The sequence below is a fragment of the Eufriesea mexicana genome, unplaced genomic scaffold (genome assembly GCF_001483705.2).
Source record: "Eufriesea mexicana isolate 0111107269 unplaced genomic scaffold, ASM148370v2 scaffold5173, whole genome shotgun sequence".
NCBI classification, from domain to species: Eukaryota; Metazoa; Arthropoda; class Insecta; order Hymenoptera; family Apidae; genus Eufriesea; species Eufriesea mexicana.
This window is the reverse complement of record NW_016913128.1, coordinates 33682-56258: the sequence shown is the minus strand read 5'-3', so window position 1 is coordinate 56258 and position 22577 is coordinate 33682. Positions and strand designations below refer to the sequence as shown.

Genomic DNA, 22577 nt, shown 5'->3' with positions numbered 1-22577 from the left:
GAGCGATATTTACGGAAACAAATATTTCCTTCGATTCGTATCCACGCGTTCGTCGTACACCCAGACTCATGCGAACACGGCCGAATGATTCGCAGTTCTCGCAAATCCCCGGCGTCGTTCCGCGAGCAGGAACAAATGGCGGATATCCGGAAGCGCGGGAGTACTTGGAGACACAGAGCCACGCTGCGGAGAACGCGTGAATCAACCGTGGCCGGGGGATTGAAATCGTTCATTCGGACATTTTCGCGCTGGGAATCGTCTCGGGGCCCGTTGTCGCTGTATCTATACCATGTAATCGCTTGGTTAATACTGCAAATATGTTGTGAAGATTCACGGGATTACCCGGATCGATCGGCCGATGTTTTATGTCGGATTATTTCGCGCAACGAAACTACTTGGTGAGGAAATAAAGAAGATGGATCGTTATAAGATCGTTGGATGATTGTTATGTAGTCTAGGTAATTAAGTGTATTGGATGTTCCAAAATTCAGGCAAGAAGTAATTTTGATAGAAAACAAATTTTCTTTTAATTAAAAAATGTAAATATTGCTCAACAATGAAGACGCGTTGTTCATTTTTGTAGCGCTCTATTTTTAATAAACCTGAACTGTTAGTTGTTACGCTGTCATTTTTCTTTCGTTGGTAATACTTTATCACACAAATGGTGCAAAATTCAAATCTTGCGTGAATTTTCTGACATCCTTCAGTTGATGAGTATAGTGAATGTTCTTCAGTTGTTTATTTTTGCTTCGTTTTAGTCTGTGTGTGTATTTTTTTAATTATTTTAGGAAAATATAGGCAGAAATGGAGAATATTCTGTAATAGCTACTTAATTTCTGACTTTATTTGGTGCTGTGACAAATTTTTATTTGCTTTCGTTTTATGAACATGTATTTAATAATTTTAGGAAAAATAGAGGGTATTTTGTAATAGGTACTTAAGGTATTATTTTATTTTATTTGTAAATTAGCAATTTACGAATTATTAAATAATAATTAGCAATAAATTTGTATTTTGTTTATTCAGAATATTTTTATAATTTAGTTATTGCTATCTTCCTTACGTATTTGCTAATAAAGAAGGTTTCTCGCTATTAATAACCAAGGTACCTTTTGTACAAATATCTACCTTACTCCTTTTTTTATGAAAAATTAAAAGTCAAATATTGCATATATTATCCACACATTTAAATATGTAGGAAATTATTCGATACAGAAAAAAAATGTCGTATATTAAAATTACAAATAATTTTCTAAAATATCAATTTATTTAAATTATAAATATTCCCCAGAAAAGTACTCTTCGAATATTTTTCCTAAATCCACATCCTCCCCAAATTTCTCAAAATTGATAACTATTATTAACCCTCGAGGAACCTTCTTTGGAAACACGTCTAATTTCCTAGGGACTTTTGTGGCACCCAACGACGAGTCACTAATCCCAGCATCGCTCAAACTTCCCCTTTGATATGACGAATCACTATGATATCGCGGTGTGCACGAACAAGAGTGCGTTCGAATCGATTTCGCTACGAGATCGCGATAACTCAGGTGCGTTAATGGAACAAATTCCAGCAGTGTGGCAATGCATAGTACACCGTTTGTAATTTCTTAAATAGCAGTCGTTTAACGTATCGGTTATTTCAAGCGGCCGAGTAGGTGAGCAACTATTTCTTATCTTCCATTCAAGGTGGCGAGCATTGATACAGGCGTACGAGCATTAAAGCCATTCGGATACACGAGTACATAGTGATCTTATCATATCAGACATCGGATACCCGGTTTCTTTCTCACAAGAATGAATCGATTCAGATACGCGGCTGCGTGCCAGCGTTACTCTTTACTGTCGAATTAGACATTGAACTCCAAAGCAGTCCTTTCTCTTTTCTCACTGCGTTCGAGCAGATTTGAATCAATGAATGCATTGAATTCAATTTCGATCGTTCGTGATTAATATCGACGGATCTCCGTTTCTTTCTTCACGGTTATCTGTTCAGATTAATGACTACATGCTAATGTCTAAATCTTCGCTGCGGAGTCAGATGAACGATAAGAGACGAATTATGGTGTTATGGCGAATTGTTAGATAATTTCGTGGTACAGTTCGCTCTTCTACATCACGGTTAATTTGTTCCATCGAAGGAGTGTTAAACGAAACCTGGAAGTAATATAAATCGAGGAATACAGTAAAATAAAAATATTACGTATGAAAGTTGAGCAAATTTATGAAGTGTAAATTATACTGCCATGGAATTGTATTGTGATGTAGAATTATTGTGTTATAAACGGTGTATGGTGTTACATGAAAACCGTGTTACGAGGGGGTTGAACTGTGTTGCTCTTGTATAGTTGCAGCAATTGTGACTTGTGTAATAGATATATAACGAAATTGATTTTAAACGAATGGATTGCATTTCTCTTTGGTAAATTTATTTTTATCGTTGATTTAGCGATGATCGGTTCTTCTAGTTAATTAAATTTTATTTATACGGTTGAGGTGAATTTCATTTCCTTGGTATTATTGAATACTATCAATATCGAATATTAGATATCGTGGTTGAAAATAAATCGTAGATAGGATCGAATTTATCGTTATATCAGATTTATTGGATAAGAATAAAATCCGATGTAGAATTCTTTTTATTTTATTTTCTGGCATTCATTTTTCTGTGTGTTTAACCCTCTGCAGTCTGGGAACTTTTTGATTCGGTTAATCTGCTGCTTCAAACAATTTTTTCCAGTGGAAAGCATTTAAAAATTAGAAATTTTATTTTTAAAAAGGAAAAGAAAAAGATACGTGTAAATTTCTTTGTGAAATACTCTCGCTCGTCTGTTTAATTTTTGTTCGTGTAGAAATAATCAAATAACTGATTGGAAATTAATTATGTCGCCGTAGTGGTGCTAGTGTAGTGCATGGAATTAAGATATTGGTTATGGACAACTTTAACCATAGATCGACCAATTTTTCTAAAGAATTGAGCAAATTAATTAAATTAGCTTAAAGTTAAATATTCCAGTGTTTATTGCTATTATTATTTTTATTATTTGATATATAATTTCTAAAGTAATAGGTTATGTACGAACAAGCTTCTATTTATTTTAGAATTTTTACGTCTCTCGTAAGGTATAGTGCACTTTCACCAAGTTCTTCGTCTCTACACTTCTAACTCTCTCTCTTTCCCACACTTCTGTGACCAAAGTCGAAAAAATCTAAACGCACTCTAACCTCCATTAACCCTTTCGCTGGGATAAGCCACTACAGTGGTCGTGCACGGACCTTCAGTCGTTTTATCTTCCTCTTATCACGTCTGCGAATTATCTTCTGCAAATTACACGTAATTACGAATAGCTTCTCCAGAATCTCCTAACCTTCATAATTAAACTTTCGACGCTACCGATCTTTACCGTCGCCCTATCCACACACATTTACACACTGGTAATTCGAGTTATTGCAAACAGTAGTAGCTTCTCGAGTAGCCTCGCTGCAGAGGGTGACTAAATTACTAATCATCGCACTACAACTTCCAGCTTCCTTACCACCAGTCGCATAACAACTTAAGAGAGATACCAACACCTCTAGGGTTATAACCACCCCTAAAACGCCACCAATACGAAATTATCCACGACTCCACTCCAACCCCCTAATTTTTCCAATCTTCACAACAAATTCGAAGTAACGTCACAACGAACTAGCCATCAGAGTCTCAGAATTCTTTTTCGTTCCTCCAAATCTTCTAATCTAAGCCCACCCATAATTTTGTCAACCTCCCCAACAAATTCAAAGTAACATCACAACGAACTACCCATCGGAGTCTCAAAGTTCTATTCCGTTCCTTCAAATATTCTAATCTAAGCCCACCCATAATTTCTCTAACCTCTCCAACAAATTCGAAATAATCTCACAACGAACTAGGCATCACAATGCTCTTTCGTTTCTCCAAATCGCTCTTCAGATACACCACACGATTCTTCTAACCCTCTTATACTCACGAGAAACCTACACGCATTTCGCCGTGGCGAAAGGGTTAAATCATCGTCACCTCCGCACCCCTTCATCGTGTCCTTTTTTTTCTCCGCTACTCTGCCCCAGAGTAGTTCAGTTAGGCGAGGTTGCGGAAGGATAATTCACCGTTGCCCTCTGCCTCTCTCACCCCCACACCCCGCTGCGAGATCCAGCTCGGCGTTCGCGAAACTGGTTTCGAACCGGGCCTCCGCATCTCGGACGTGGCCATTGCGTAATGAACCAGCCCGACCAAGACGCGATGGCACGGCGTGACGGCAGCCGGAGGATCGTTCCACGCCGCCTCTCCCCACTCCAACGACTCCCCACGCCGCCTGGCGATGACCAGCGTGTGCACTCTACGTTTCATGCGGGACCGCGCTCCGTTCGCCTGTCCCCGGACGCGCGTTTCGCAAATCGATTTCGCGATAAACACGCGCGCACGCCGCTTTACGATCGCCGCGGAAAATTTGCTGGAAAAATGGCGGACGATATTTTATACCGGTTTACCGGCGGTCCGCCTCGTCCCACTGGTCCCTAGCGCCGTGGTTCCAGCTACCCCCACCACCGCGCCGCCGCCACTGGGCGTGTTAATTGAAATGTTTATCGACGAACGCGCCGAGAATTCGAAGGGCTTCGCGGTATCAGGCACTTTCTTTTCTATTTTTTCGTCCGGTTTTTGCGGAATTCTTGGTGAGCAGGAATAGGCAAGGTTTTGGAATATTAATGTGCCTTTTTATTTCTCGAAAGTTTTTATAAAATCTTTGGTAATAGTGGGGACGGGTAAAGCTTTTGAATATTAATATACTTCTTTTTCAGTTTCGCAATATTTTTAAAGAATCTTTGTGAATAATGGGGATAGGTAAAATTTTTAAAATACTAATACGTTTCTTTGTTATTTTTGTAAAATTTTTACAACATCATTGGTAACAGTATATACCAATAAAGTTATGATGGGAATCATGGGTGAGGCAGATTTGGGAAACGAGAATCGTGGTTTGAGTTATATTTCTGGAAATGATGTATTATATTATCTGAATATCGGATTATTTGTTTACTGTTAGGGTGATTGTAATTGTTGGATATTATTGCCAGTGGTTTATTAATTATGCAAACGATTATTGTACCAATTATTAAACAATGTTTCAAAATGTTTTAAGCTACTCTCTACTTTCGAATGTACAATCTTGAGATTTTGAGGTTAGGTTCCGATCCTTCAACTTACATCGAATGCTTTTCATATATTATAGAAAAATTGTCTGGACTTTAACAACTACCAGCTATCCTTGAGATGAATTGAATTTAATTATTGAGCAAGTCTTTGTCTCGGTTTAAACTTGAGCAACGGAGATAGTGATTTCTGAACTCACTTATGGAATTCTAGAAACTGAATTTGATAGAATCGTCGGCATGCAGCTTCTGTATAATAGCATATGGCGCTAGGAATAAAGTTATTAACAGTGGGTAGAATTTGAAAGTGGTAGCTGAGGGGATAAATCATTTTTTCCCTATCCAATGGAACCTCTGGCGAGGCAACGATATATCTTGCGGGTGCATTCTTCCAAGAAAGCTGCTCCTCTCGTCTGACGTCGAAGCAACAACTTGAAGAAAACAACGAATAAATCTTCGTCCCGTCGTCGCGCGGCTATCACGATTTTTAATCAGTTAATATACTCCTTAGGATGCTCAAGTTGTGCCTTAACGGTAAAGAATCTTTCTTCAGCGATGTTTGCCAAAGAGAACACGTACTGCATGGTAGATGCCTGGTGTCGTGCGATGGCCAAAGCTGATTTTACATAACAAAAGTGATTTTCTCCTACGGCCACCGCGTTCATTTCGCGAAAACAATGGCCGTCTTCCACTCCGAACGGAATCCAAGGGGCTGGTACTTGTTGAAACGGTCTCTCAATAAAATACAATTATATTACAATAAATAAAGTATATTCAATCCTTTTATAACGCTCTGTTCGTAGCTTTATAAAACGATTGCATGTATTTTATTTATTAATAACAGTTTTGGTATTACCTTCCTATAACACGGTTTCCATATAGCACGATTTAACGAATTTGAATTAAAAAATTTCATTTCACTGATTTTATTAATCTGCATCGGTTCTAGGCCTCGAGACAACGCGCGAAGAATTAACCTAACCTAACATTATGAGAAGATTTGAGTATATATGTTAATATAGGATATGCAATGTATGCAATGCAATTGGTACAAATATGTATAGTCAGTAAAATATGTATTAATATAAGGAACACGTTTATTTTAGTAGAAATGTATGTGTCATTTCTAGTAATTCAATATGGCGGCGTACAAATATATATTTATGTATTAACTATTGTTTATGCAGTAAAAATTTCAAAGCCAGTTCAAAAATGACGAATCAAATAAATATTGCAATAAAGAATACCTATATTCGTAATAACAAAGATATACAAGCCACTTCTAATGATTCAATATGGCGGCATGGCATAGGAATATTTATTTCCATAAATTTCTCGAAATTTATGTAGCAAAGAATTGTGGAGGAATTAAAAGCCGCAAGATTAGTCGAAAAATGTCCGCTTTGGCTGTGAAACGAAACAAATGGAGCGTCACAGGGACTGGGCAAAACAGTCGTTAACCTAACCTCACTCTCGCCCTCCATCAAAACGCCGCTCATAAATCTCCAAAAACTCTTCCCACCATAGACGACTGCCATCCGAATGGAGCAATTCCGCGTTCTTTCGCGTGCTTCTCGGCCAAAGAATTTATTAATGTGCCAGGAAAATGAATTCCCGCGAAACGTTGGTCCGGTGGTGGGGGAAAAAGGAACAAAAGTCCCCGGTATCAGGAATCTCGTCGAGGCACGGGGATTGTTCCGTCATCCTCGCAAATGTCACTGACCATTAAGGGAAGGTTCGTCCTTTCTTTCGTCCCTCTTTCTCCCCCACCCCTCTCCTATTCCCGTTCCTTCCTTTTTATTTTCATCGGAGAGGCGAATTCTTGGCGGCAGATTCAAAAGGCGGATAGCGACCGCGCTTGCGAAACGAAAGTTCTCTCGGCTTGTATATTTTCCCTCGGCGATCTTTTCAGCGCGATCACGGCGCGGAATGGCGTCGGTTGGCGCCTTTATCGGGAAATCGATTTTGCGAAACGCTCGTAGGCGAACAGGAGCGCTGGCCAGGAACACGACTCGTGACAAAGGACAGCCGGGGCTGTTATGTAAATTCATTAATCGGCGAAAGAAATCTGTTTCCATGGCGCCGCGTTGTTCCTTCGGTTTCGTTTTGCTTTTGCCCAGGATAAAGGTGTCCTTTGTTCCGACCACGCCGAGATTTCGAATCCTGCCGGGACGAAGGACGCGCGCCATACTAATTTCTATTCGTACTACTTACACGGCTCGTCGGTCCGCTATGGTATTGTTCGTAGGCAGAGCTTTGGTTCGCTAATTTTTCGTACTTTTTCTTTGTTAGCGGGTTTGATTTTTGGGCTCGGGAGTGGGGGTATTTTTGTATCTACACGGAACGTGATTTTAATTCGTGCGAGGACCGAGAGAGAAGTTGGTCAGAGGGGATAGGATGAATTAAAGATGCGGAATAAATTTATTCATTGAAGAAACTTGTCTTGGAGGAGAATGGTTTACGACTGGTGGCCTGTGTCTTCGATAGCAACGCTGTGCAGTTAGGTTAATCAGAATGATGTGGTATATTTGTTGGAATGTTAGTGACATTCTGACTCTTGATAATTTATTTAGCAGGACCCAAGTGGTGGCTTGTAAATTCTTACTCAGAAATTTCGCATTCAACCTTGCCGCTTTGGTAACTTCTCTTTGTATAGGTATAACCAATTTTTAATATTTCCTCAAAGTTTCCTTATTTTATTTTTTCATTTACCGATCATAATAGATTTAGTATTAAATACCATTGATATCGTTTAAATTGTTATTATTTGAACTAACGATCTGTTTAGTTCGAAGATATTCGAAAAAATTTATCGATATTACTCTTCATTCATTATCATATTTTTGATTTTAATATATGTACCCAAGAAGACAAAGAATAAATAAAAATTGGCTAATGGTTATATTATACTCAGTAAGTTCTGAGACTTATATGTAACCTGCTCTATATTCTATTTTAATTTACTATTAAATCATTCTATTTTAATTTCATATCAACGATTTTCAGTAAAAACTAGTGTCTAGCTCGCAATTTCAATTTCAATTTCAATTTCAACTCGCGAAGCAAGACTCACGAGTTTCCGTCTGTATCAGGTAAAAAAGAAGTACACATTCATACACTTCGACCACATTACCATAGCGGTTCGAATACTATTTATAAACATTTATTCACATTGACTCGAGCAAGTGTGAAAAATTATTCGAAATCTCAAAAATCTTAAAAATCTCCGAAACCACGCGAATCTTCATCTTGGAAATATTCCTACGCCATTGAACAGAGATAACATTGGAAAATTGGATTTGCTTAGAAGCATCTTCGAGTTTTCAACGTCCGCCGCGAAATTACAAGATGGCGGGCGTCGTTAACTCGGTGGCGCGTTCTCGTCCCCCCGGTTAACGCGGGAAAATGCCATTTCGTGATTTTTCATCTTTCGAGGGGACATGGAGATTCGGAATCTGGCCGTTTCGCGGAACCCAAGCGACCGACGTCGTCGCGATAAAGAATCTTCGCTTTAATGGCCGGTGACATTTACGAAAGCGAAGAAACGCCTGTTGCGAGGCGAATCGTGTCCCCGGCGATTTTCTCGTATGGTTATTAGCTCGGTTGCCACGGATACTTTCTTTCTCTCGTCATGGCCGTACGTGTCGCCAGGCGATTTTCGGATAACGCGGATCTTGATAAGTCCTACCTGCCACGGGATCTGTCCGTGTTCGCGTTTACGGGATATTGCGGGAATACCGTGCGTTTTGGAACGCATTATACTTGGAGATGCAAAGTCTCGGAGCGTGGAAACATCGCGGAAATCTTAAGAAATTGCACGCCACATTTGCTTCATGCTTAGAGAGATTTTGTCGAATCTGAGATCTAGGACCGTGGAGATCCTAACGGCAGGACTCCTGGAATTTATGTGAAATAAAACTGTAATATTCTAACTGTTACTCTAACTCGCGTATATCCTCTATTTTAAATAATAAACTGCTAACGAATTAGTAATAATTTAATAACAAATGCTACTATTAATATTACTATTATCCGAAAATATATAATAAACTATATAAATAATATTTTGACCAAAAAATCACTTTACTCGAAGTAAAAAACGTTTTATTAAATGAGATATGGATCATTTCGCTCTGTAATAAATAATTGCAATTAGCATGTGATTGTATTTGACAGACCAGGGATATTGTGTCACCATCAATTGCAAAAATTCGACACTACTGATTGGCCAACTCGATACGTACCCAATCATTATGAAATCGCGATGACTAAAAGCTTTCGGGATTTCTAGGGTTAAAATTTCCTCCAATTAAGCTTTATTAAATATTTTATATAAATTATGCGCTATATATGTATACAAATTCGGAAACTTGTGCGTTATTTTTGATTATATATTTTATAAAATTTTATATCTTCGTCTTTGTCAAACTTACTTTCTCGTGGAATATTATATTTTTTCCCGTGGTATTTTAGAGTAGAGGGTTATCGATGTGATTTTATCGGTGGATGTGGCTGCAAGAAATTCGATTATGATTTAATAGGGGAAGTCTGTCGGCAGTTCTGTGAAATCTATTCACTAGAGCAGAAATATGATATTGAAAATAATATTAGAATTACAGGAGAGAATTTTCAGGGAAAGTGAAAGTCCTTACGTGTCGCTAAACGTCCATTAAAATACATAACACCTACATAATTTAAGACAGAGTCAAATGTCTGTTGCTATCTGTAACAAGCGAGATCTGGTGTAGACGTATCGAAATAAGATATGAAAACGATATTGCGATTATGTACTGCCAGAGAAAGTGTTGCTGGACTACTTTGTATGCGGTACGATTCAACGCTTGACAATTTACAAGACAACTCTAAACGTCCATGTAATACACGTTCAAGTGTCGACCGAGTAAATCGAACTCGAAACTTCCGAATTCTTTCCATATCTCGAGCCTTTTATTTCGCCCAGTGACGTTTTCAAGCGTTCTTTTTAAGTAACGAGACAACACGTTCTGTTTCATGTACGACTTGTTCTACTATTACTTTTATTCTCGCAGTCACCATAAAAATTACTCGAACCAACTATCGGAATTAACCAGTACCATTTTCAAGATTGCAATTTCTTATACACCTGAAAGTGCACTAGGATATGTTACTCCGCAACTTTCTAGCTGTTTAATGAAATAATTTACTTAAATAACCACTTGTATCCCAATGATTCTTATCAACAAATATTAGTTAAGCAAGTTAGCTGTTTAAGTTATTGGATATTTATTAAATTACTGTAATAACAATTTTCAATCGTTATATTTATTTGAAATTATGGGCTTAAATGTATTGGTCCTTTTTGATAAAATTATTTTCAAGTTAGTGTCGAAAATTTTCTGTCGAATTAAAAGAATTGATTATTGTCAGTCTCACGGTTAGGCAGTAAAATAATTTCAAGGAAGACCTCGAAATAAAGCAATCCAACAAAAATAAGGTAATCGTGGAATAAAATGACTTCAAAAATCGTTAGAAATATCTACTTCGTTATTAAAGAAACCACTAATTGCATCCATTTTTATTTTTCTCCTTCCCGCGAACTATGAACGTCTGTTGCGTCTGAAAACCTAATTTACCGGTTGCACTAATCGCAACATCCTTTGTACCATTTAGGTTTAAGAAATATATTGTATATTTAGACTTATACATCACGTATGTGAACAAGAACGTTACTTCTAAGATATACCTAGTGTCAGTCGAAAGTGTCTTACAGTGCTGTCGACCACGCAATTTATAACATACAAGGGACAGCTGATAAGTTCTTAGTCTAAGACATTAAATGAAAGAAATATATTTATTTCCTGACATAATCCCCTTCAAGTGCAACACATTTCTCACATCTGGCACAGGTGCCTTGTACTTCCGAAACTAGCGCCATCACGCGTGAGATGATGCCTCATTGCTAAGTATATTACAGGTCCCTGAATTAGTAGCCGTTCCTGAAACATTCGAGTGGCACAAAATGAAAGAAAAATTTGGACCAAATATATTTCTTCTTCGGTATAATCTTCTCCAATTATGATACATTTCTCACATCTGCACATAGAATGCGTTATACCTCCGAAACTAGCGCCATCACGCGTGAGATGATGCCTCATTGCTAAGTATATTACAGGTCCCTGAATTAGTAGCCGTTCCTGAAACATTCGAGTGGCACAAAATGAAAGAAAAATTTGGACCAAGTATATTTATTTCTCAGTATAATCTTACTAGAGTATAATATATTTCTCACATTTTATATAGATTGCGTTATACCTCCGAAACTAGCGCCATCACGCGTGAGATGATGCCTCATTGCTAAGTATATTACAGGTCCCGGAATTAGTAGCCGTTCCTGAAACATTCGAGTGGCACAAAATGAAAGAAAAATTTGGACCAAGTATATTTATTTCTCAGTATAATCTTACTAGAGTATAATATATTTCTCACATTTTATATAGATTGCGTTACACCTCCGAAACTAGCGCCATCACGCGTGAGATGATGCCTCATTGCTAAGTATATTACAGGTCCCGGAATTAGTAGCCGTTCCTGAAACATTCGAGTGGCACAAAATGAAAGAAAAATTTGGACCAAGTATATTTATTTCTCAGTATAATCTTACTAGAGTATAATATATTTCTCACATTTTATATAAATTGCGTTACACCTCCGAAACTAGCGCCATCACACGTGAGATGACGCCTCATTGCACAGTACGACGTGACACTAGCCGCCCCTGGGACGTACAAACGAACAGATTCCGAAGACAGAGGTCGTGGTCTAGCGAATTCATTTTTTCCCCACACACCCTTACCAACCGACCACCGTCCCAGGCAAATCTCCCTAGGGTCTCCCTCTCGAGATCCTGGCGGACGTCGCAATGGCCACCGTGCCAGTTAAAACCCGCGACATCCTCTCTGTTTCCGAGTGCCTTGTTCTCGCTATCCGGGCCCGGCGTTGCAGCGTGTATCGCTGGCTCGGACGAGATAAAACACGCGCTGCCCGTATAGTAGTTGGCTTGCCGGTATTCATAGCTAGCCGTGACGGGGTCCGTGGGCGTGCGCCAGCTCGTCCGTGAATTTTGTTGCACGGCCACGCATGTAGCTGTTTAGAAAAAGAGGAAGTGGCCGGGGCCGGGTATTAGTTTCCTTTTGCGGGAAGGCGGCTGAAAGAATGAGGAGGACGAACTGCCGGGTGGGGTGGCGCGCAGCGACTGATTTCAGGTTCAGGCCGGCCAGTCGGGTTCAGGAACGGTGCTGGTGGGATTGGGATTGCTAACCGGCTTTCTAGCCGTGCCTAGCCCGAGTACCCGGCTGCTCGCTCCCCCTGTGGCCCCCTCGGCCCCTTTTGCAACGCCGGCATCCGCTCGCCGCAGGCCAGGAACCCTCGCAGAGCTGCACGTAGTACCGTACCCCGTGTGCACCTACGTGCTGCATGTGCGTGCGTGCGCACGTATGTAGAGGTTATGTACATTCGGCTCAAGTCACTCGCCAGGAGGACGAACCGCGATGGCTGCTTCGTTTTCCGAGTTTTGAGATTGGAGGGGTACGGGGGTCGATGAGGGGTTTCGATGGGGGAGGTATCATCGGAGGGTGACAAGGTGATGCTTGGTGTGACATTACGCGATGACGTTTTTACGTAGAAATTGGGTGGTGGGGGTGAGGAATTGAGAATGCAGTCGTGAGAAAGTTTGGTGGAGGTGGAATCGCGGGAAGTTTGAATGCGAAGAATGTCTGTTGGTGGTGTCTATGTGTATATCTGTGTTTTAGTATGAGTGTTACGTGTAGACAGAAGATGAGGACGAGTTTTTAACGTGAAGGATGAATTATTTGATTCGATAATAGTGTGCATCAGGGATTCCCAGGATTTTATGGTCAAGACTCGAATTTGGAAAAGTTGATTTTTGGTAGGAACCACTGGTGTGGTGGATTTTATAATTTGAAAATTTTTTAATTGAGATTTAATTAATATCCGATTAGTGATTGCTGTCAGGAACTAAATAATTGAATAATTTGACGTGATTCACTAACTGTCCATTCCTTCACGAAGACAATGAAGAGTGTAATTTTTATAAGAGGGATAAGTAGTCAATTTTAATACTGTGCTTCTACTCAAAATACCATTTGTAGTGTTTCAAACACCAAGAAAACTTATATCACTTAATCTTTACATATGTCAGATACGTAAACAGGTATAGGCACGAAAAATAATTTAATTTTGACTTAACCGCTTATTTGAACTTCTGCAAAAATCTTCAGTCACGTTATCCATCATTCAACTACCAAGTGTCATAAAAATTAATCAACCACGAGAACGAGCTCGTTATATTCGTGTACAAAGGCAGGTACTGCTGAATTAAGCCTTAAGCTAAGTACCAATGCGCAAAGCTGCTCCCCTAACCTAACTCCGAAACCACGTAACACCCACTGACGAACGAAAAACGAAAAGACCTCGAAAAAGTTCATGCAAAACAACTGACCTCACCCTGGGCCTAATCCCTGAACCAGATACGTCGTTCCAATCAGCTCGTTCGAAACGATGAGTGGTCGTATCAGCGTTAAAATGTTCGTCCAACACAATGAAGCATGACCAAACCGGGAAATCCTTCCCTGACCAGGGGCAAGGGGTGGGGAACAGGGAAGCCGTTCCGCTCGCCGCGTTCCTCGTGCCCACGAATTGTTTGAGCCGAGTGTACGGGCGCAAGAACGAAGGTGCAGCAACCTCGGAGCCGTTGCAGCCCGGCGAGGAAGAGGGAAGGAGAGAGCCGGTGCTGCGCCGCCTCCTGGACGAGGGTCCAGTTTCCTGGGTCGTCTACTCGCGCGTTCAGTTACTGGTTCTACCGGAATCTTCCTGGAAGCGGCGTGCGTGCTTGCGTGTGCGCGATCGTTGAACGCGCAGAATTAGAATCGTCGAGCGACGCAGGGTGGCCAACGATGCCCGGCGCCCGGCTTTCTGCCAATGGCGTCGCGTCATGGCGATTTTCCTTGACCCTTAGCGCGGATTCCTCGCGGCGGTGCCCCTTCCCTACGGCCGGACGGCTTCCGGGATGATGGCGCGTTCCGCGTCGCGCAATTTGTCCCTCGGCTGAACGAGACGCAGACGGCATTGAAAACGCGATTATTTAGCCATTAATCTTGTTGTTTTCGACGCTCGTGGCAGGCAGCTTCATTGTGGAGCGACTGGTCAGACCACTCCGCGCCGCGTCCGCTGGTCTAGGTGTGTAAGTTTAAGCATTGTGGTGGATCTTTCTTTTTTCCCTCTTTTCCCCAACGCGCCAGAGGGTTGGACTTCCTGTCCGATGACTTTTGCTCGCGTCGCGCGCCGCTGCATGGGAAACGCGAGAGAGCCTTTCTGCCGATCGAAGCGTGCGCCGGCAAGCAGTCTTTTGGGGATATTAATAGTCAGGGTTATCGGATGTGCAATTCCAGAGGTGGTTTATTTTTGTGAGAGTAAGACCGTCCGTTTATAAACAGCCCGGAAAAGTGTGATAAATTTTCCTCCTCGACATTTTTGCGCGCTCTCTTATTTCGTCGAAAGGTTACTCCTTTCCTTGCTTCGATCTTGCTTCTCTCTGCCTTTTCCGCTCGACTGGAATATACCGTAGAAAGTGTTCGTTCGATACAAGAAGACACACCAAACCAGGTAAAACACCAGCAAACATCATTATTACCAAAATTCCTAACCTCTAATAATTCTAGCCTAACCTAACATCGTGAATCCACTTTCTAACTTCCCACTTCCTGACACCAAGTACCTACGTAACAAATCCAGAAAAATCCCACTATGAGAACAACGCGTGTGCCTACTGTCACCTCTAAACAGCTTGAGGCCTAGCTACAGACCTCCAACGAACAAACCAATAATACAACGTAACACTTCGATCAGATCGCTATTGAACTCCAGCATCTCCCTAACACCTTGCCTAGAATCACCAGTGATCCACGAAACCCTTCAACGTGGACTGAAACTCGACACGGTCTCCTAAACGGTTAGCCTAACCTGAGCCCACAACCAGCATGCGTCCAAACGCCGAAAAATCCCACTGAACCGCAGCAGTCCGTGAATGTAGAAGGTCCACACCCAGTCCCTGGTCCATTTCTTCTAATCCAGGACCCGAAGCAGCAGGCAGAGAAGTCCGTGAGCCCGAGGTAGCCTCTTTACGATTCCCCTACGGCGCTCCCTACCCATGATCCACTGTGTGCCGGCCGGGTTCGCGCGTGTAGCCTCTCTCGCCGCCTCGGCTCGTACCTGTCCTCGGCAACATCCTCGTGAAAGCACCTTCGCTGGTTCGTACGTTCTCTGCCGGGACAGCGGCGGTGGCGGCGGCTTGCCTCTTTCTTGCAACCCGATGGAAGGGATCTACTTAGACTTATTACGGGTTTTGGAAACAGGTCGGCCTTTTTGCGCGTCGGAAAGGATACGTTCCTAAGAGACGCCTCGAGTCAAGGCTGTAAATAGCGGTTGGCGAGGCGACAGGGGCCCCGTATTCGGAACGCGGCGTTGCGCGCGCGCAATCTTTCCGATGTTCATTATACGTGCACGGGTCGCGGGCTGCAATTTGTCTCGCCGGAACCCGATCATTCGAAATAATACGAAGCCGTTAAACGGCAAGGATGAGCAGCCTCTTGGCCGGCAAACGGCTTTCTAATGGGCATCGCGGCCCGTCAAACTTGGGCTAGCTTAGGGGAACCGTTAAGACATCCTGCTGTTAACGCGACGACAGAGTTATACTCCGTTCAACGAGGAAATGCAGCGACTATAAGCGAAACGGTCACGTGATCGGCGCTGCAGCTGAGTGGCTGCCGAACGTGGATGCCCATGGACGAGTTTTAAAGGACCTCGTGTCTATTTTGTCAATTAATGCGTAGGGACCGGAGATACGTGTTCCAGCCCTGTTCCGACGTTCACGTCGCGTGGTTAACGCGTAGTTGGCGCTTTTCCCCAGTTCTTATCGAACCAGGTATAGGTTATGTTCGGGAACGAGTCGGGCCAAAGTCGGAGAGCGGACTCTCGCGGAGCTGCGAACTCTGGGCCCGGGCCCAAGCCCGGGGTGGCGAAGAATTTTAGAAGAGTAGTCGTGTGCGTGGAGTGGGGACGGTACTTTAGGTTTATGGGTTGCTAGTGAGAGGTTCGTTGGAGAATGTGTGCTCTTAGTGGTGAATTTATGAGGAACCGTAAAACGGGAATTGATAAATGGAAGTCTTTAATTTGTGTGCTAGTTCGTGGTTATGGTGTGTTAAATTTTTCTTTTATTACCAGCCTTGCAGCATATCCCACGTTGCTTTTGAGGGATTTAGGATGGTATAGTACCGTGTTTCATGGGTAAGGGAACGTTTAGAGCGTTGTGGAAGTACGTTTAATATTTTTTTCGCCTCTTTCGATTATTTATTTGCCATAGATGACGAGAACGAATCGTCTATAAAGTTGGTACTTGCAAATTGGACACCTTTTGTAACTCTCGCGTCACGTGTGTCTTATTTATGTCTCCATTCGCACATTTTGTTGCTTCATTTTTCTCTAGACACCTAGTTCATAGCAATTATTCGTATCTATCTTCTAGAACCAGTTGAGAAGGCTTTAATCAACTATAATCTTCCTCTGATAGACGAAGTTAATAATATAGAACGACGCGAATAATTAATTTGTACAGAGCAAAGCTCTGTTGACAGGCCTACTCGAGGAGACACAAAAGTTTGCTCAATAATCTGATCTTTCGTCGTCGACAACGAACGTTGGCAGCTAACTATAGATAGCAATCCTGATCGCGATAGCGACTCGAATTATCACGTCTTCGTCATAAACCGGGAGAGCTATGATGTTAACAGCCCATTCTTAGGCACCGTGCATATAGTAGAACGAGCTGGCTTACTGTTCCTTCGATCGTCCTTAATCAGTGGCGTCACGCGATTCAAACGTGGCATCGTTATTATATTTATACCATGAATACCACCCACATGTTGGTTAGGTCTGTTGGTTTATTTAACTGGTAAGTATTTCCCAGTTTAACCGTGGGAAGAAAGGGGATCGTCCTTTTCTTCTGCGCCCAGGAATTCAATTGAACAGAAACGCCCCGTCAATCTTCCTGCAGCTAACAGCTTATATTCCACGCTCAAAGTCATCAGATACGTATCTTCGGGATTCTAAAGCAGGCAAGATAAACTCGAGGAAAACGGGATCGGTCTAGTTGACCAATTGCGAATTAGTAGAATTGCCCTTAGCTTCCTTCTCGGGAACCTCTCGTGCCTTTAAGGTTGTACAATATGTTTAATTCTGCTTATATTTTTGATATACTTTTACGTTTAAATTAGGAATTTGATAGTTGACGTGGAGTTAATAACGATTTTAAGTTGTTGCATCTAAATATACCTTTATCTTTAGGTCTGTTAGGCATAGAGGGAATCTTAGATAAATCCGTTACTAGGCTATTTCAAATAGGTGTTCACTATGCAGTACTTGGAATAAATATTGGTTAAACGTTAGATTAGGATTGGAATAAGTATTGGAACTTAAAATGAATTTATAAAATAAAATTCGAATTTAAAATCTGAAAGTTTGAGTATTCTCAGTCGGCATTATAATCAGTCGTTATATAATGCTTCAGCGCCATCTATGTATTTGTCTAACCCAGTAACCCCGAATCGAAGTTCGTCTTGTAATACTTAGATTAAATATTACTAGCGATCACGTTCCACGTATTATCAGCCCCGAACTTAGAACCCGAAAGTTAATTATGCCTGACAATATGGACGCCTCTGATCATAATCCCAGCGCCATCTACGGCACCAGCGCCACCTAGGAACCAAAACAGAAACTAATCTCTTGATATTTACGTTAGATATTACACGCGTTTACCTTTCTCGCGCATTATCGATCCCGTCGAACCCAAAACCTGAAAGTTAATTTTGCGTTATAGTATTATCATCCTTCTCGTTGATCTTTAAAACACCGATTGCCCTCTTGGAATTCCACGAGAAAGGAATTCGTCTACCGAGTCCGTAATTCGTTTTGCCTTTCATTGGTAGGCCTCTACAGTGTAATAACAACACTTGTCCAATCACGTGATTACCGACGAGCCCAGTGATCTATCGCGTGGCGGATCCCGGGAAGCGGGAGGATCGAGGTTCGAAGGGAATTGCAGATCGCCAGATGGGAGCAAGTTCCGCGGAAAGCCGGGAGGTTATTCGAATTGTCTTCGCGGGGACTGGCTAGGCGCAACAAGTTGACAGACGCCGTTCTAGATGCGGCGATAAAAACTTCACGGTTTAATGCCGAGCTACGCGACCGGTCGTTCATGTAAATGCGGAATTGGACGTTTCGTTTCACCGTTTCGCGTAATTCGTGAACGCCCCGGGAATTGTTCTGATGAGAAGATTTATGTTACAAGGTTTTTGGCTTCCCCTTTTTTTCTTCCTAGTTCAGTCGGGTGTTTTCGACCAATTATGCTCTATCATTCCGGGTGCAATTATAGTTAAGGTCAATTAGTACGTTCCTCGAAGGAGGATACGGTGGGTATAGAATTAAGCTCGCGTTATATGCTGGCTCATTTATGGATTTTTATTTTTCACACTATTTTTTAGGTTTTACTTTAATATTAGTGTCAGTGATGAAAGTATATGCACACGATTACTTTAGTTGCTATATTTTATCCTCTCTCGCTCGTTTTTCTCCAGTATCACAAAATTAGGGTTATATAAATAACTTTCAATTTTTCTAGAACACATATAGTCAATTTTTACTAATTTCTGCCAGATAAATACGGAAATTATATGTAAGATGTCCTCAAAGATATCAGATCTCAGGACTATGAACTCAGAACTCAGAACTTCAGATTTAAAATTGGAAATTCAAATCTCAGATTTGTGACATCACAACTCAATACTCACAACTCACAACTCAGTACTTAGAACCCAGAATTCCTTATGCAGGAAATTTGTAATGACAGTTTTAACAACGGTGATTTAGGCTTTGTGTTTAGGTTTCCGCGCTGATATCGGTGACGTACATTGCAATTATAGGTCGGTAGATCAGTGCCAAAACTCACCCAATAGCAGTCCCAGATGTGCTCAATTCTCTCTCGATAACCACGATTCTTTTTCTTGCGATTTGTCTGCAGACTCGCGAAACGGGTCCTCGGACTTGGTCGACATGCCTGCTGGGACCGTTCCTAATTTGGGCGCGGTGGCCGGAGTCGGCGGCGAGGACATGGCATCCTTGTGGGCTTCCTACGCCATGGGACTGAAGAAGACGCCGCCGCCGGCGTCCGCCGCGACGCCCTCGCGGTCCGATCGCGATCGCGAGTCCAGCCCCCCGGGCGGAGAGGGGACCGGCAGCGCTCACGACGAGACCAGCAGCAGCGGCAATAAGGAGGACGAGGACGACGACGACGAGGATGCCGACGAGAGGCTGGACCCCAGACACCACGACCCGGAGCGCCAGAAGGCTTTCAACGTGAGTCCGCGTTTTACGTAATTCCCTTCTGACCGCCTCTCTTCTTTTTCTCCTGTCCCGGGGTGGAGGCGAAACGCGAGGCTGCAGCGACGTGATTAATGAAGCGAGGCGGGGTCCAGAGTGGGCTCCCAGCTTCTCTTTTTCTTCCTCCTCCTTTTGCGATCGGCCGTTCGCGAGAATGATGAATTTTGGCCCCAGCTGAAGGATGAGCGACTCCTTCGGTCGTTAGGGACAGCGAGTGACCGTGATTGGGATTTTATAGAGAGAATTGTAGTAGCTGCGCTGGTATAAAGTCAATCTCGGAATTAATGGTCTAAGGCTTAGTCTCTGGCTGATTCTTCCAGCCACGGGCTCCGCTAATGGGATTAACGTTTCATCGAAGTAAACGATCTTTGATACCTCTCATCTTCCTCTCCACGGTGTCGCGTGCAATTTTTCTTTCTGTTTATTCCGGGTTTTTGTAACTGAATCGTGCAGTGGTAACGGTTTCTCTCTTTTCCATTTATCGGAATTGTGTCCCCTCTTTCACCGTGTACACGCGATTTTTGTGAAATTTAGGTGACGTTTTGGTTGTTGAAAAATTAACTAGGTATTATTGAATAGTGCTATCAGCTCAGACTTAAAAGATATTGAACTTAACAGAGAAGAAGCACCGACGTTGAAAATATACGTATACAAAGTGAGACATGCAACTGTATCATTGAAATTCTTTTGTGAACTATTTATTGTGTTAAAATGTATTTTAACAATTTTCGTTTGACATACACTCCAAAGCAAAAGCAGCTGCTTTTCCCAAAAAAATTTGGGACAAGTCATTTTATTAAATTATTTTGAAATTTTTAATTCAAAATTCTACTCTTTATGATTTTTCTTATATAAAAATTCCAAGATCGTGAATCAAGTAGATCGTGTTCTAGAAGTTTTAGTTAATAGCTCTCTAATACCTTCACTTTAATTGCTGAAATATTAAGATTAAATTTCAGGATATTTATTAAAAATTTTAATATTTATATTTTTCCTCTCCCCATTCTTCCGAAATTCATATGTAAGCTTTCCTTTTGCCAAATAGATAAACCAGAAATTGAAATTTATTTTGAACATAGAAAGAAGAGCACACAGAAAGTATTTCACATTGGCGCCAAACTTCGAAAAATTCAAAAGCAAATTTAGCCATCCTCACCTGTGAACCACTGATAAACACGATCGGTTACATCAACCACTGCATTTAACCATTCGGTGAACCTAGCATGGTGAACCTGCTATTAACCATGGTGTTAAATGGAGTAGCGAACAGCTGGGAGAAAAATGGAGAAATTTAATATTCTGCTGAAACTACTGTCCCATCTCGGCTGGTTGCCCTGGGCGCGCGTTAACCTCCATTTTCCCAAGCCCCCATAACGAACCCGTGTTCGAGAAAGAAGCCCCATTCCGGGTGTGCGGTGCATCACGGTCGGACGATCGTTTTCGCGTAATTATCCTCGCTAAACGTCCGTAGGAACACCTGAAACCGTAAGCCGGGCGCTCGCCGCGCCGTCTGGCGGGGGCAGCGGTAGTTGGGGTTGCATTAAACCGGAAACGGCGAGTTTATTGCGGCCGCCATTAGCCGGTGGCGCTGTGTAACCGCGTAAAAAGATACGAAGTTGTTGTTGCCGCGTTCGCAATGGCTGAAGGGCTGGGAAGTAGAGGATTACCGTGGAAAGAAGGAGAGAGAGACAGTGCCCCGTGGGGAAAGAGCGCGCGCTAGTCGGTGTACGGAATGGAAGCTAAGCCTGTATCGGAGGTCGGTGCCGGCCGAAAAAGGCGGCAATTATCGTAAAGTTTTATGAAGGCAACGTCGCGGCGCCACGCAGCTCTCTTCTGGCCGCGTGCACCCCGTGGTCGCGGAAGCTGAAATCCAAAGCGGGGCCCGCAGATGGCCGTGAGCCGGGCCGGCCGGCAGGCCTGCCAGCTCTGCTCCTTAATTAATTACAATTAGTTTAATAGAGGGCCGCGGTGCACGCCTCCCACCACCGCGGAATCCTTAATTCCTGCGCCGGCTAAGTGTACGGGCTCGTTTAATTCATTCCGCGGCGGTCTGCCCGCGTCCACCGTCTTTACAGATGTTCGTCAGGCTGTTCGTCGACGAGAACCTGGATCGCATCGTGCCGATTTCCAAGCAGCCGAAGGAGAAGATACAGGCGATCATCGACAGCTGCACCAGGCAATTCCCGGAGTTCGCTGAGAGGGCCAGGAAGAGGATCAGAACGTACCTGAAAAGCTGTCGGAGGAACAAACGCGGCAGGGAGGGTGCACCCTGGGACGCGGTGAGTCCAAGCTTATGTTGCATTTTTCATAGTTGCCGTGAGAGTTCATTTTGAGCATGTTGGTAGAAAGAAATTCGATTTTCTTGCAGGACAGTGAGGTTGTTTATGGTTTTTGATTAAGAAGTGTTTTGGTACTTTGAATCGTGTTTAATATGACTATAGAGACTCGGTTTTGTTTTATAACGAGCAATTTTTGGAAAGGGATTTTAATAATAGTTGTGAAGAAAGTTAGTTTTGAGCATGAAATAAGGAAGAAATTCGATTTTCTTGCAGGACAGTGAGGTTGTTTATGGTTTTTGATTAAGAAGTGTTTTGGTACTTTGAATCGTGTTTAATATGACTATAGAGACTCGGTTTTGTTTTATAACGAGCAATTTTTGGAAAGGGATTTTAATAATAGTTGTGAAGAAAGTTAGGTTTGAGCATGAAATAAGGAAGAAATTCGATTTTCTTGCAGGACAGTGAGGTTGTTTATGGTTTAGGATTGAGAAGTGTTTTGTTACTTTGAATCGTGTTTAGTATGATTATGGAAACTCGGTTTTGTTTTATAACGAGCAATTTTTGGAAAGGGATTTTAATAATAGTTGTGAAGAAAGTTAGGTTTGAGCATGATACAAGGAAGGAATTCTGTTTTCTAGA

At 42.2% G+C, this 22577-nt stretch overlaps 1 protein-coding gene across 5 annotated transcripts in view; it reads left to right on the top strand.

Moving 5' to 3' along the window:
• Window positions 1–22577, top strand: part of LOC108551864 (nucleolar protein 4-like) — a 184764-nt gene that overhangs the window by 146026 nt on the left and 16161 nt on the right. For all 5 annotated transcript variants that reach the window (XM_017906208.1, XM_017906205.1, XM_017906204.1 and 2 more), the window contains 2 exons: window positions 19301–19635; window positions 21735–21938. In XM_017906208.1, coding sequence (XP_017761697.1) covers window positions 19301–19635; window positions 21735–21938 — 539 coding nt within the window. The remainder of the gene's footprint in view (window positions 1–19300; window positions 19636–21734; window positions 21939–22577) is intronic.